The 14,751-nt window shown below is 49.1% G+C and overlaps 1 protein-coding gene across 1 annotated transcript in view; it reads left to right on the top strand.

The window, feature by feature from the left end:
- LOC144612122 (sialic acid-binding Ig-like lectin 13) overlaps window positions 1–14,751 on the top strand; it is an 88,248-nt gene that overhangs the window by 66,640 nt on the left and 6,857 nt on the right. Inside the window, exons 3-6 of the mRNA XM_078431680.1 lie at window positions 2,587–2,668; window positions 3,754–4,125; window positions 12,619–12,912; window positions 13,527–13,808. Of these exons, the coding sequence (XP_078287806.1) occupies window positions 2,629–2,668; window positions 3,754–4,125; window positions 12,619–12,912; window positions 13,527–13,808 (988 nt within the window). The 5' untranslated portion in view covers window positions 2,587–2,628. The remainder of the gene's footprint in view (window positions 1–2,586; window positions 2,669–3,753; window positions 4,126–12,618; window positions 12,913–13,526; window positions 13,809–14,751) is intronic.

Here is a 14,751-nt window from a genome sequence, read left to right as displayed (position 1 = left end):
TCATTTTGTTCTTTCCATGTAACCGCAACACATTTTTTGGCTACTGCTAATGATATTTTGAGAAATCTTTCCTGATGTTTATCAAGACTTAGCTTTGGTGTTATTCCTTTTGTATCTCCTAGCAAAAACAACCTTGGATCCGTTGGTATAATCTTATTCATCAATTGCTGACCTTGAAACCTTGACTTGGCCTTCTGTGGCAAAGAATTCCAGATTCGCCACCCTCTGACTAAAGAAATTCCTCCTCATGGCCACAGTTTAAAAATAAGGGGTAGACCATTTAGAACGGAGATGAGGAAAAACTTTATCAGTCAGAGAGTTGTAAATCTGTGGAATTCTCTGCCTCAGAAAGCAGTTCTCAGAACCAGAGGGTGAAGGGGTGACCGTTGGTCGGCATGGACTTGGTGGGCCGAAAGGCCTGTTTTCGCACTGTATCTCTTAACTGAACTAAATGTTGCTATTGTACTTGCCTCAACTACTTCCTCCGGCAGCTTGTTCCACAAACCCACACGACCCCTCATCAACCTCTGTATGAATAGCCTCTTACTTCCACATTAGTAATGATCAGCTTAGAGCCCCACGCTGTTCCTCAGACACCTTCCCTAATGCATGTACCGGGCACCTTGTGGAACGTACCCACATGGCAGACCAGTAGCCGTTGATGTCAGTTGAGTTTAGTTTTCTAGTTTAGAGATACAGTGTGGAAACAGGCCCTTCGGCCCACAGAGTCCGTGCCGACCAGTGACCAACGCTTTCCTACACACACTTGGGACAAATTACCCGTACGTCTTGGGAGCGTGGAATGAAACCGGAGATCCCGGAGAAAATCCATGCAGGTCACAGGGAGAACGTACAAACTCCGTACAGACAGCACGTGTAGTCGGGATCGAAGTCGGGTCTCTGGCGTTGTGAGGCACCAACTCTACTGATGCGCCATCATGTTACTTGGCAAAGATTAGCGGGAAGTCTAACCATTGGGAAGCTTTAAAAAGCCAACGGAAGGCAACTATATTGCTCATATGTTCATAAGTGATGGGAGCAGAATTAGGCCATTCGGCCCAATAAATCATGGCTGATCTGTCACTCCTAACCCCCTTCTCCTGCCTTCTTCCCAGAACCCCTGACACCCGTACTAATTTATTAGTATGGCTGTATGGTAATTTAAATTTCATTGTACCTCAATTGGTACATGTGACAATAAACTCACCTTGAAACCTTGACTTGGCCTCCACATCCTTCTGTGGCAAAGAATTCCACAGATTCGCCACCCTCTGACTAAAGAAATTCCTCCTCATGTCCTTCATAAAAGAACGTCCTTTAATTCTGAGGCTGTGACCTCTCCCACTATTCGAAATATCCTGGTCATATCCACTCTCTCCAAGCATTTCAATATTCGGTAATTTTCAATGACGTTCCCCTCATTCTTCTAAACTCCAGCGAGCACAGGGCCAGTGCCGACAAACGCTCATCATATGCAAACCCACTCATTCCTGGGATCGTTCTTGTAAACCTCCTCTGGATCCTCTCCAGAGCCAGCACATCCTTCCTCAGATACGGGGCTCAAATGCCGGAGATGCGATTGTTTTCCAGATGGTATCTCTGGTCGCTCTGAGGCCTAACATCATGGAGCTGGAGGCCTTGCTCGGGACTGACTTTGAGCCCCACCACGGGGCCGTGGACTTACCATCAGAGCCTGTGATCCTTTGCCTCGGACTTCAGCATCGAGGAGCTCACAGTCTCGGGTAGAGACCGATGTCGGGAAGCTCCAAGCTGCAGAAGGTTCGACCAGCCCCGACCCAGGGTCAGATCGCCCGGCATGGGGAGCTGAGATTCTGACGACACTTACTCACTCCATCCCCCCTCAACTCCCCTTAAAACTGCCCCGGGGCCGGGGGTGGACGAGGGTGGAGAGGAAAGGGGAGGGAGCCACTCACTGCGGCCCCGGGCAGCCATCGCGGTGCCCAGCAGCAGGAGATCTCTCCTCCCCCCCCTCATTGGCCGCCACTCCCGTCACTCAGGCTGGTCCTGCCGCCCTCCGAGTGGCAACCCTCCCCCAACTGCGCACGCAAGGATCCGTTTTGGCTGCATTTCGGGTACGTACAGACAAACAAACAAGATGAGAGTTTTAGTAATACACTAGAGCAAGTGGACCAGTTGGGCCCAAACCTCTCCTGTATTGGTGCAGCACCCTCTCTTTCCCCCCCACCCTCCCCTCCACACCACTCCCCTCCCCCCACCCCTGGCCCCTCCTACACTCCCCTCCCACTCCCTCCATTCTCCTCCCCCTCAACCTCCATCCCCCTCAACCCCCCTTATCCTCCCTCCTCCCCCCCTCCCTCCCTTGGATATAGATTTAAAGTTTAAAATGTGAATAACTTTTAAAATATAACACCGATTTCAATGAAACTTCTTCCATTTGCACAAAAAGGGACAACGGTGAGTAAGGTGGGCCTAAAATTGTTGCGCTATCGTGTACCGTTTTGGCTGTAGTTCAGGAACAAACAAACAAACAAACGAGAGTTTTAGTATATAGATAGATAGATAGATTGGTCGCTGGAGTTTTACTGCAATTACTTTCTCTTCCAGACCAGGAGATCGGGACACTGACGGGATATCTGGGATCGGACGATGATCGGGAGATCGTTCTTCCTCCTGACCCTTCTCCAAGGTACCATCAGCAGCAACTCAGGTGTTTTCTGGCGAGGGGGCTTTTACTGGTCGGTGACTAGTGGAGTTCCGCAAGGTTCGGTGCTGGGACCGCTACGATCGTTTCGCTGAACACCTTCGCTCAGTCCGCTTGGACCTACCCGATCTCCCGGTTGCCAAACACTTTAACTCCCCCTCCTATTCCCACACTGACCTTTCTGTTCTGGGCCTCCTCCACTGTCAGAGTGAGGCCCAGCGCAAATTGGAGGAACAGCATTTCATATTTCGCTTGGGCAGCTTACAACCCAGTGGTATGAATGTTCAGTGGGAAAGAACTGCAGATGCTGGTTTAAATCGAAGGTAGACACAGAATGCTGGAGTAACTCAGTGGGACAGGCAGCATCTCTGGAGAGAAGGAAAGGGTGATGTTTCGGGTCGAGACCTTTCTTCAGACTGTAGAAGGGTTTCGACCCGAAACGTCACCCATTCTTCGTCACTGTGGGAGGGGCGGTGAGGAGGGAGAGCCGTGCTGTGGGAGGGTAGTGAGGAGGGAGCGCCGTGCTGTGGGAAGGGCAGTGAGGAGGGAGCGTGGCGCGGTGGGAGGGGTGGTGAGGAGAGAGTGATACAATGTGGGAGGGGCAGTGAGGAGGGAGAGCCACACTAAATGGAGGGGTGGTGAGGGAGCGCAAGATGTGCACCAGCTTCTCGTTCTCACCTCGCAAACAGCTAACAATCTGAAAGGTCACAACCTGAAACGTCCCCCATTCCTTTTCTTCAGAGATGCTGCCTGCCCCGCTGAGTTGCTCCAACATATTGAGTTTATCAACAGCTAATAATGGTCTATTTCCTTTATCATCGTTCCTTTTTTGCAAAAATTTCATTTATTTGTTCTATATCTCTCCACATCACCGTCTATGTCTCCCATTTCCCTCTCCTCTGACTCCAGTCTGAAGAAGGGTCTCGACCCAAAACGTCACCCATTCCTCCTCTCTAGAGAGGCTGCCTGTCCCACTGAGTTACTCCAGCACTTTGTGTCTATCTTCAGTTTAAAACAGGATCTGCAGTTCCTTCCTGCACGGTACTAAAGATTATTCCTTCTCTCCTCAGCCGAGGTGTCGGGACAGCTGTGGCCTGCGGGCAATCCAGGACATGTGACAGCGCAGAATGGCTTGTGTGCACGGATTCCGTGTCACTACACTTACCCGTCGACTCACAGGAATAAAGATCGGACGGGAATCTGGTACAAAAGTGGGCAGCAGAGCAAGGACGATTCTGTAGCCTTCCACTCCGAGAATCCCAGTCTAGAATCAACAAAGTTTCACGATCGGACCCGGCTGTCTGGAGATCTGAAAGACAAGGACTGTTCCCTGGTTATAGACAACGTCACACAGGATGACACTGGTCCCTACTTTTTCAGAGTTGAATTTGCTGAGGGATGGCGTACCAACTACCACCCTGTAACACGGCTCGATGTTATTGGTAAGTGCTCCGTATAATCACTCAACATCAGATGCTCAGCAGTGAGTGGGGAATAACATGAACTGTACACGTTCCCTGTTCACACACACACACACACACACACACACACACACACACACACACACACACACACACACACACACACACACACACACACACACCGCAGCATCAGGAGCCTCGGCTCATTTCTGACGATTACGATACCTCCAGTTTTTGCGCTATTATTAGGTTTGCATTGCCCATATACACTGATGAGCCAAAACATTATGACCACCTGCCTAATATGCTGTTGGTCCTCCGTGTGCCGCCAAAACAGCGCCGACCCGCCGAGGCATGGACTCTCCAAGCCCCCTGAAGGAGTCCTGTGGTATCTGGCACCAAAACATTAGCAGCAGATCCTTCAAGTCCTGTAAGATGCGAGGTGGAGCCGCCGTGGATCAGACTTGTCGATCCGGCACATCCCACAGATGCTCAATCGGATTGAGATCTGGAGAATTTGGAGGCCAGGGCAACAACGTGAACACTTCATCGTGTTCCTCAAACCATTCCCGAACAATGTGTGCAGTGTGGCAGGGCGCATTATCCTGCTGAAAGAGGCCACTGCCATCAGGGAATACCATTGCCATGAAGCGGTGTACCTGGTCTGCAATGATGTGTAGGTAGGTGACATGAGTCAAAATGACGTCCACCATGAATGGCTGGACCCAGGGTTTCCCAGCAGAACATTGCCCAGAGCATCACACTCCCTCCACCGGCTTGTCGTCTTCCCACAGTGCATCAGGATGCCATCACTGCCCTCGGGCATCGATGAGCCTTGGGCGCCCAACACCCTGTCGCCGGTTTGTGGTTTGTCCCTCCTCGGACCACTGTAGGTCGGTACTCACCACTGCTGACCGGGACACCCCACAAGCCTTGTCGTTTCGGTGATGCTCTGACCCAGTCGTCCGGCCATAACAATTTGGCCCTTGTCAAAGTCACTCGGGTCTTTACTCCTGCCCATTTCTCCTGCATCCAACACATCAACTTCAAGAACTGACTGTTCACTTGCTGCCTAATATATCCCACCCCTTGACAGGTGCCATTGTAACAAGGTTAGGAAAAAAACTGCAGATGCTGGTCTAAATCGAAGGTAGACACAAAATGCTGGAGTAACTCAGCGGGACAGCCAGCATCTCGGTTGGGAAGGAATGGGTGACGTTTCGGGTCTTTCAAGCTTAACAATATCTTTCCTATTTATGATGAGCGTTTGACGGCACTGGGCCTGTACTCGCTGGAGTTCAGAAGGCCGAGCAGGAACCTCATTGAAACCTACCGAATAGTGATAGGCCTGGATAGAGTGGATGTGGAGAGGATGTTTCCACTAGTGGGAGTGTCTGAGAACACAGGCCATATCCTTTCAGATTTAAAGGACGTTCTTTTCGGAAAGAGATAAGGAGTTTCTTTCGTCAGAGGGTGGTGAAACATCTCGTACAATTGCTCTGCCTGGAATTCATTGCCACAGACGGCTGTGGAGGCCAAGTCAGTGGATATTTTTAAGGCAGAGATAGATAGATTCTTGATTAGTATGGGTGTCAGTGGTTATGGGGGAGAAGGCAGGAGAATGGGGTTGAGAAGGAGAGGCCAGTTCATTGGCTAGATTTAAGAGGGAGTTAGATGTGGCCCTTGTGGTTAAAGGGATCAGGGGGTATGGAGAGAAGGCAGGTACGGGATACTGAGTTGGATGATCAGCCATGTCATATTGAATGGCGGTGCTGGCTCGAAGGGCCGAATGGCTTACTCCTGCACCTATTTTCTATGTTTCTAAGATAATCAATGTTATTCACTTCACCTGTCAGTGGTCATAATGTTTTGGCTGATCGGTGTACATTGCTAACAGTGATTCCATCTACACTTCTCGTTGCCTCGGTAAAGCAGCCAATATAAACAAGTACCACTCACAACCCGGTCATTCTCTCTTCTCCCTACTCCCATCGGGCATTAGATACAAAAGCTGAAAGCACATCACACCAGATTCAGAAAAAGCTTCTTCCCTGCTGTTATCACACACTTGGTTGCACCTCTTATAAGCTAGGGACAAAAGACCTACCTTCCAATCTACTTCATTGCAGCCCTTGCACTTTTTTCATCTGCACTTTCTCTGTCGCTGTGGCATTATATTCGGCGCCCTCTTTATTTTCTCTTCTGCACATTTTGTTTTCCTCATGAATGGTTTAATCTGCTTGCGTAGCACAAAACATAGCTTTTCACTGTATCTTAGTACACATAACAATAAAAACCAGTACTAATACTAAATGTGCATTCCTCTGGCCTTTGCAGGTTTTTCTAGCTTCTTTGTAAATTCATCTCCACCCTTGACGAAGTCATATACAGCATGGAAACAGGCCCTTCTGCCCATCTACTCCATACCAACCATGTTGGCATTCTGGGCTAGTCCCAATGCAAATATTTGGCCCCCACCCTCTGAACACTTCCTGTCCATATGCATTCCCTACAGTAGCAAGGACCTTATTTCCCCACGTTTCTCTTAGGAATGTTATTAACCATTAGATTTATCAGTGACTGTCTTATCCTAAGGTAGACACAAAAAGGTGGAGTAACTCAGAGGGTCAGGCAGCATCGCTGGAGAATGTGGACAGGTACAAGGTGTTGGAGTAACTAAGCTGGTCAGTCAGCATCTCTGGAGAATGTGGACAGGTACAAACTGCTGGAGTAACTAAGCTGGTCAGTCAGCATCTCTGGAGAATGTGGACAGGTACAAAGTGCTGGAGTAACTCAGCGTGTCAGGCAGCATCTCTGGAGAATGTGGACAGGTACAAAGTGCTGGAGTAACTCAGCGTGTCAGGCAGCATCTCTGGAGAAACGGAATAGGTGACATTTTGGGTCGAGACCCTTCTTCAGATTGAGAGTCAGGGGAGAGGGAAACGAGAGGTATAGACAGTGAAGTAGAGAGATATAGAACAATAGACAATATACAATAGACAATAGGTGCAGGAGGAGGCCATTCAGCCCTTCGAGCCTGTACGCACCGCCATTCAATGCGATCATGGCTGATCACTCTCAATCAGTACCCCGTTCCTGCCTTCTCCCCATACCCCCTCACTCCGCTATCCTTAAGAGCTCTATCCAGCTCTCTCTTGAAAGCATCCAACGAACTGGCCTCCACTGCCTTCTGAGGCAGAGAATTCCACACCTTCACCACTCTGACTGAAAAAGTTCTTCCTCATCTCCGTTCTAAATGGCCTACCCCTTATTCTTAAACTGTGGCCCCTTGTTCTGGACTCCCCCAACATTGGGAACATGTTCCCTGCCTCTAATGTGTCCAATCCCCTAATTATCTTATATGTTTCAATAAGATCCCCCCTCATCCTTCTAAATTCCAGTGTATACAAGCCCAATCGCTCCAGCCTTTCAACATACGACAGTCCCGCCATTCCGGGAATTAACCTAGTGAACCTACGCTGCACGCCCTCCATAGCAAGAATATCCTTCCTCAAATTTGGAGACCAAAACTGCACACAGTACTCCAGGTGCGGTCTCACCAGGGCCCGGTACAACTGTAGAAGGACCTCTTTGCTCCTATACTCAACTCCTCTTGTTACGAAGGCCAACATTCCATTGGCTTTCTTCACTGCCTGCTGAACCTGCATGCTTCCTTTCAGTGACTGATGCACTAGGACACCCAGATCTCGTTGAACTCCCCCTCCTCCTAACTTGACACCATTCAGATAATAATCTGCCTTTCTATTCTTACTTCCAAAGTGAATAACCTCACACTTATCTACATTAAACTGCATCTGCCATGTATCCGCCCACTCACACAACCTGTCCAAGTCACCCTGCAGCCTTATTGCATCTTCCTCACAATTCACACTACCCCCCAGCTTAGTATCATCTGCAAATTTGCTAATGGTACTTTTAATCCCTTCGTCTAAGTCATTAATGTATATCGTAAATAGCTGGGGTCCCAGCACCGAACCTTGCGGTACCCCACTGGTCACTGCCTGCCATTCCGAAAGGGACCCATTTATCCCCACTCTTTGCTTTCTGTCTGTCAACCAATTTTCTATCCATGTCAGTACCCTACCCCCAATACCATGTGCCCTAATTTTGCCCACTAATCTCCTATGTGGGACCTTGTCGAAGGCTTTCTGAAAGTCGAGGTACACCACATCCACTGACTCTCCCCCGTCAATTTTCCTAGTTACATCCTCAAAAAATTCCAGTAGATTTGTCAAGCATGATTTCCCCTTCGTAAATCCATGCTGACTCGGAATGATCCTGTTACTGCTATCCAAATGCTCAGCAATTTCGTCTTTTATAATTGACTCCAGCATCTTCCCCACCACTGATGTCAGACTAACTGGTCTATAATTACCCATTTTCTCTCTCCCTCCTTTCTTAAAAAATGGGATAACATTTGCTATCCTCCAATCCACAGGAACTGATCCTGAATCTATAGAACATTGAAAAATGATCTCCAATGCTTCCACTATTTCTAGAGCCACCTCCTTAAGTACCCTGGGATGCAGACCATCAGGCCCTGGGGATTTATCAGCCTTCAGTCCCATCAGTCTACCCAAAACCATTTCCTGCCTAATGTGGATTTCCTTCAGTTCCTCCATCACCCTAGGTTCTCCGGCCCCTAGAACATTTGGGAGATTGTGTGTATCTTCCTCAGTGAAGACAGATCCAAAGTAACGGTTTAACTCGTCTGCCATTTCTTTGTTCCCCATAATAAATTCCCCTGCTTCTGTCTTCAAGGGACCCACATTTGCCTTGACTATTTTTTTCTTCTTCACGTACCTAAAAAAACTTTTGCTATCCTCCTTTATATTATTGGCTAGTTTACCCTCGTACCTCATCTTTTCTCCCAGTATTGCCTTTTTAGTTAACTTTTGTTGCTCTTTAAAAGAGTCCCAATCCTCTGTCTTCCCACTCTTCTTTGCTATGTTATACTTCCTCTCCTTAATTTTTATGCTGTCCCTGACTTCCCTTGTCAGCCACAGGTGTCTCTTACTCCCCTTAGAGTCTTTCCACCTCTTTGGAATAAATTGATCCTGCAACCTCTGCATTATTCCCAGGAATACCTGCCATTGCTGTTCTACCGTCTTCCCTGCTAGGGCCTCCTTCCAGTCAATTTTGGCCAGCTCCTGCCTCATGCCTCTGTAATCCCCTTTGCTATACTGTAATACCGACACTTCTGATTTTCCCTTCTGCCTTTCCATTTGCAGAGTAAAACTTATCATGTTGTGATCACTGCCTCCTAATGGCTCTTTTACCTCTAGTCCCCTTATCAGATCAGGATCATTACACAACACTAAATCCAGAATTGCCTTCTCCCTGGTAGGCTCCAGTACAAGCTGTTCTAAGAATCCATCTCGAAGGCACTCTACAAACTCTCTTTCCTGGGGTCCATTTCCAACCTGATTTTCCCAGTCTACCTGCATGTTGAAATCTCCCATAACCACCGTAGCATTACATTTTTGACACGCCAATTTTATCTCCTGATTCAACTTGCACCCTATGTCGAGGCTACTGTTTGGGGGCCTATAGATAACTCCCATTAGGTTCTTTTTACCCTTACAATTTCTCATTTCTATCCATACTGATTCAACATCTCCTGATTCTATGTCACCCCTTGCAAGGGAATGAATATCATTCCTTACCATCTGAGCAACCCCACCCCCTCTGCCCACCTGTCTGTCTTTTCTATACGTTGTGTACCCCTGAATATTCAGTTCCCAGCCCTGGTCCTCTTGTAGCCATGTCTCAGTGATCCCTACAACATCATACTTGCCCATGACTAACTGAGCCTCAAGCTCATCCACTTTATTTTTTATACTACGCGCATTTAAGTACAACACTTTAACTTCTGTATTTACCTCCCCTCTCACATCGGTCACAAATGGCCCTGCCCTTAATGTCTTTTCCCCTCTAGACTTCTGTTCCCATTCTTCCGAGAGTCTTTTGCAATATCTCCTGTATTCCCTTTTACCTCATCTTCATATTCACAATTTGTTAACCCCTCCCCCCCACTACTTAGTTTAAAGCCACAGGTGTCACACTAGCAAACCTGCCTGCCAGAATGTTTGTCCCCCTGCTGTTAAGATGTAACCCGTCCCTTTTGTACAAGTCACCCCTAGCCCAGAAGAGATCCCAGTGGTCCAGAAATCTAAATCCCTGCTCTCTGCACCAGCCCCTCAGCCATAAATTCATACCCTCTATCTCTCTGTTCCTGGCCTCACCAGCATGAGGTACCGGTAGCAGTCCAGAGATAACCACCTTCGACGTCCTACTTCTCAGTGTTTTTCCCAACTCTCTAAACTCCCGCTGTAGCACCTCCTTCCTCTTCCGTCCGACGTCATTCATGCCCACGTGCACAACGACTTCAGGTTGACCGCCTTGTGCAAAAAATGTAACGGTGATAAAGGAAACAGGCCATTGTTAGCTGTTTATTGTTGGAAGGAACTGCAGATGCTGGTTTAAAGATCAACACAAAATGCTGGAGTAACTCAGTGGGACAGGCAGCATCACTGGATAGAAGGAATGGGTGACGTTTCGGATCGAGACCCTTCAAACTGAAGTCGGGTGAGGGAGATACATAGATAAGGAAGTGTGAGGTGAAAACAGGACAAAGGATGGAGATTGAGGAAAATGTACAACAGATCATTGTTAGCTGGGAGAAGGTAAAAACAGAGCAAACAGAGATAAAATGTAGTCGGAGATAGGCTCGTCGAAGAACTGGGAAGGGGGAGGGATGGAGTGAGAGAGACTGCAAGGGTTACTTGGTCAGAGAGGTCAATGTTCATACCACTGGGCTGTGAGCTGCCCAAGTGAAATATGAGGTGCTGTTCCTCCAATTTGCGTTTGGCCTCACTCTGACAATGGAGGAGGCCCAGGACAGAAAGGTCAGTGTGGGAATGGGAAGGGGAAATAGTGTTTAACAACCGGGAGATCAGGTAGGTTCAGGCAGACTGAGGGAAGGTGTTCAGCGAAATGATTGGCCAGTCTATGTTTGGTCACCTTACAGCCCTCAGTGGAGAATCCTGCCCCCATCTACCTGATCACAGGCCATCATGACATTACTGATCCCTGGCCTTTTCAACTTCCCCTGACCATTGTTCCTCCCTGTTCATGGATCATCCTTGTGAATGTCCATTTACTTGTGGGACTGGGATAGGGGTGCCAACTATAGCACTCCCAAATACGAGACAAGGAGACGTCACCGCCCTGCGCCCCATGTGACCTCACTCAGCCAGCGGCCATGTGCTCACGCTCAACCAATGGCGGCCGCCCGGGGCGGGAGGGGGGTTGCTACGCAACATCCGTTAGGGGGTGCCTGGGCCTCTGGGCCTACACTGTCCAGGCCTGCACTGTTCGGGCCTGCACTGTCCAGGCCTGCACTGTCCGGGCCTACACTGTCCGGGCCTACACTGTTCCTCGAGCCTAATACGGGACAAGGGCAGTCTTGTATGGGAAAATCCAATTTAGCCCAAAATACGGGATGTCCCGACGTGGCGTGGCGTGTTAGGGGCATGGCTGTGTTCTGCAGCTGCGGCTCACCGGCAGTCTCTCTGTCTTTTTTTGTTTGTTTTGTCTATTGTCATCGTTTAAATGTACGTTTTGATCTATTTTTAACTCTGTATATGTGGGGGGTGGGGGAAACCTTTTTTTCCAATCTCCTCAATGGAGATGCGACCTTTATCGTGTCGTATCTCCGTTCGCGCTACGGCCTAACACCGTGGAGTCGGCGGCCTCCAGCTGGGATCGACCTTGAAGACTCCGGTCGCAGGGCCTGGACTTACCATCTCGGAGGCTTCGGCCGTGGGCCCTGCAAACCGCAACATCGGGAGCTCGCAGGTCCCTGGCTGGCGACCGGCTTTCGGGAGCTCCAGCCGTAGCAGCTTCGACCGCCCCGGAGCGCGAGGTTTGATTGCCCCGCTCGCAGGACCTTCATCGCCCTGCATGGCCTGGCCGCGGCACTTTCCATCGCCCGGTGGGGGCTCAGGACCTTCATCGGCCTGCTCGGCTCGGCCCTGGGACTTTCCATCGCCCGGTGGGGGCTTCAAGAGTTGGGAGCCTCGATCACCTCGTGGCACCACGGGAGAAGAATGAGGAGGAGATAAGACTTTTCTTTGCCTTCCATCACAGTGAGGGTGTGCCTGGAGCAATCACTGTGATGGCTGTTTGTGTTAAAAATTGTAATTGTGTGTCTTGTGTTCTTTATTGTCTACTGCCGGACCCTGACGTGAGAGGACGCTGGCGCTATTTGTTCGCCGCTTCTCCGTCAGGACAGTTCGTTTGTTTGTTTTTATGTCTTGACTGTTTTTGTAAAGCGTCTTTGAGCACTTGGAAAAGCGCTATAAAAAATAAATGTTTATTATTATTATTATTATTAATATGGGACAGTTGGCAACCCAAGACTGGGATTTCGATGTGAACCGATGCATCTAATGATATTTAACTAAAAGTATCCGTTTCTCTGTGTGTTAGCTTTCACAGATAAACCCACGATATTCCCTGCTAAAACGGTGGCAGGTCAGCCTGTGAACGTGACCTGCTCCTTCAACACCAAGTGTGATAGAACAATACCCACCTTCACCTGGGTCACCCCTGCTGATATACCATCGTCAGCCTCGCACAGCGTAACTAAGCGGGGTGACACGCTGACATTTACTTCTGTTCTGTCCCTGACCCCAGCGCCCAAACATCACGGGCAAAACCTCACCTGCAAAGTCAGTTACCCAACTGTCTCATCCGAGCAGAAACTCACACTGACTGTGCAATGTAAGTATGGAGATCGTTTATTGTGCAGGAACAGCAATCATCTATTCGCAGTGCTGGTACATAAGGTCATAGATGATAGGAGCAGAATTAGACCATTCGGCCCATCAAGTCATTTGTGGGTGGCACGGTGGCACAGCAGTAGAGTTGCTGCTACTTACAGCGAATGCAGCGTCAGGGACCCAGGTTCGATCCCGACTGCGGGTGCTGTCTGTACGGAGTTTGTACGTTCTACCTGCGACCTGCGACCCGCTTGGGTTTTCTCCGAGATCTTCGGTTTCCTCCCACACTCGAAAGACGTGAAGGTTTGTAGGTTAATTGGCTTGGTAAATGTAAAAATTGTCCCTAGTTTGTGTAGGATAGTGGATAGGATATTGTGTAGGATATGCGGGGATCGCAGGTCGGCGCAGACTCGGTGGGCTGAAGGGCCTGTTTCCGCGCTGTATCTCGAAACTAAACAAAGAACTAGTGTGTGAACGGGTGAGCGATGGTCAGCGTGGACATGGTGGGCCGAAGAGCCCGTTTCCGCGCTGTATCTCTAAAGTCTGAAGTCTTTCATAATCCAAGGATCATTGAAAGTGCCGCAAAACTGGTTGCTAAATTTTATCTTTTTGCAGATGCCCCCCAGAATCTCTCCATCACTTCCCCCAACAACATGAACAGTTCCTGGGTCAGTGTGAAGGAAGGAAACTCTGCAGCGATCCTCTGCTCCGTCCAGAGTTTACCAGCATCTAACCTGGCGTGGCGACATCTCGGTGTCACGCTGAACACAACACGTTCCAGCAACGAGCTGTGGATGGAGTTCCCTCAGCTGGCACTGCGGGACGCTGGGGTCTATCAGTGTGTGGCACAGAATGAACACGAGACAAGAGAGAGGGATGTGACCCTCACTGTAGAATGGGAGTACACACACACTGACACAACTCTATAATGACAGATGGATTATTGGGCCATCACAGATGACGGAGTTCAACACACACACACACACACACACACACACACACACACACACACACGCACACACGCACACACGCACACACGCACACACGCACACACTCTCCCTATCTCTCACACGCACACACTCTCCCTATCTCTCACACGCACACACTCTCCCTATCTCTCACACGCACACACTCTCCCTATCTCTCACACGCACACACTCTCCCTATCTCTCACACGCACACACTCTCCCTATCTCACACACGCACACACTCTCCCTATCTCACACACACACACACACACTCTCCCTATCTCACACACACACACTCTCCCTCTCTCTAAACTCAAAGCAGAGTATTACCTGAATGGTGGCCAATTAGGAAAAGGGGAGATGCAACGTGACCTGGGTGTCATGGTGCATCATTCATTGAAAGCAAGCGTGCAGGTGCAGCAGGCAGTGAAGAAAGCGAATGGTATGTTGGCATTCATAGCAAGAGGATTTGAGTATAGGAGCAGGGAGGTTCTGCTGCAGTTGTACAGGGCCTTGGTGAGACCGCACCTGGAGTATTGTGTACAGTTTTGGTCTCCTAATCTGAGGAAAGACGTTCTTGCCATAGAGGGAGTACAGAGAAGGTTCGCCAGATTGATCCCTGGGATGGCGGGACTTTCATATGAAGAAAGACTGGATAGACTAGGCTTATACTCGCTGGAATTTAGAAGACTGAATATAAAATTCTTAAGGGGTTGGAGAGGCTAGATGCGGGAAGATTGTTCCCGATGTTGGGGAAGTCCAGAACCAGGGGTCACAGCTTGAGGATAAGGGGGAAGTCTTTTAGGACTGAAATGAGAAAACATTTCTTCACACAGAGAGTGGTGAGTCTGTGGAATTCTCTGCAACAGAAG

This window comes from Rhinoraja longicauda, chromosome 43, assembly GCF_053455715.1.
Source record: "Rhinoraja longicauda isolate Sanriku21f chromosome 43, sRhiLon1.1, whole genome shotgun sequence".
NCBI lineage: Eukaryota > Metazoa > Chordata > Chondrichthyes > Rajiformes > Arhynchobatidae > Rhinoraja > Rhinoraja longicauda.
The sequence above is the reverse complement of the archived record's forward strand: the minus strand, read 5'-3'. Positions and strand labels throughout refer to the sequence as shown.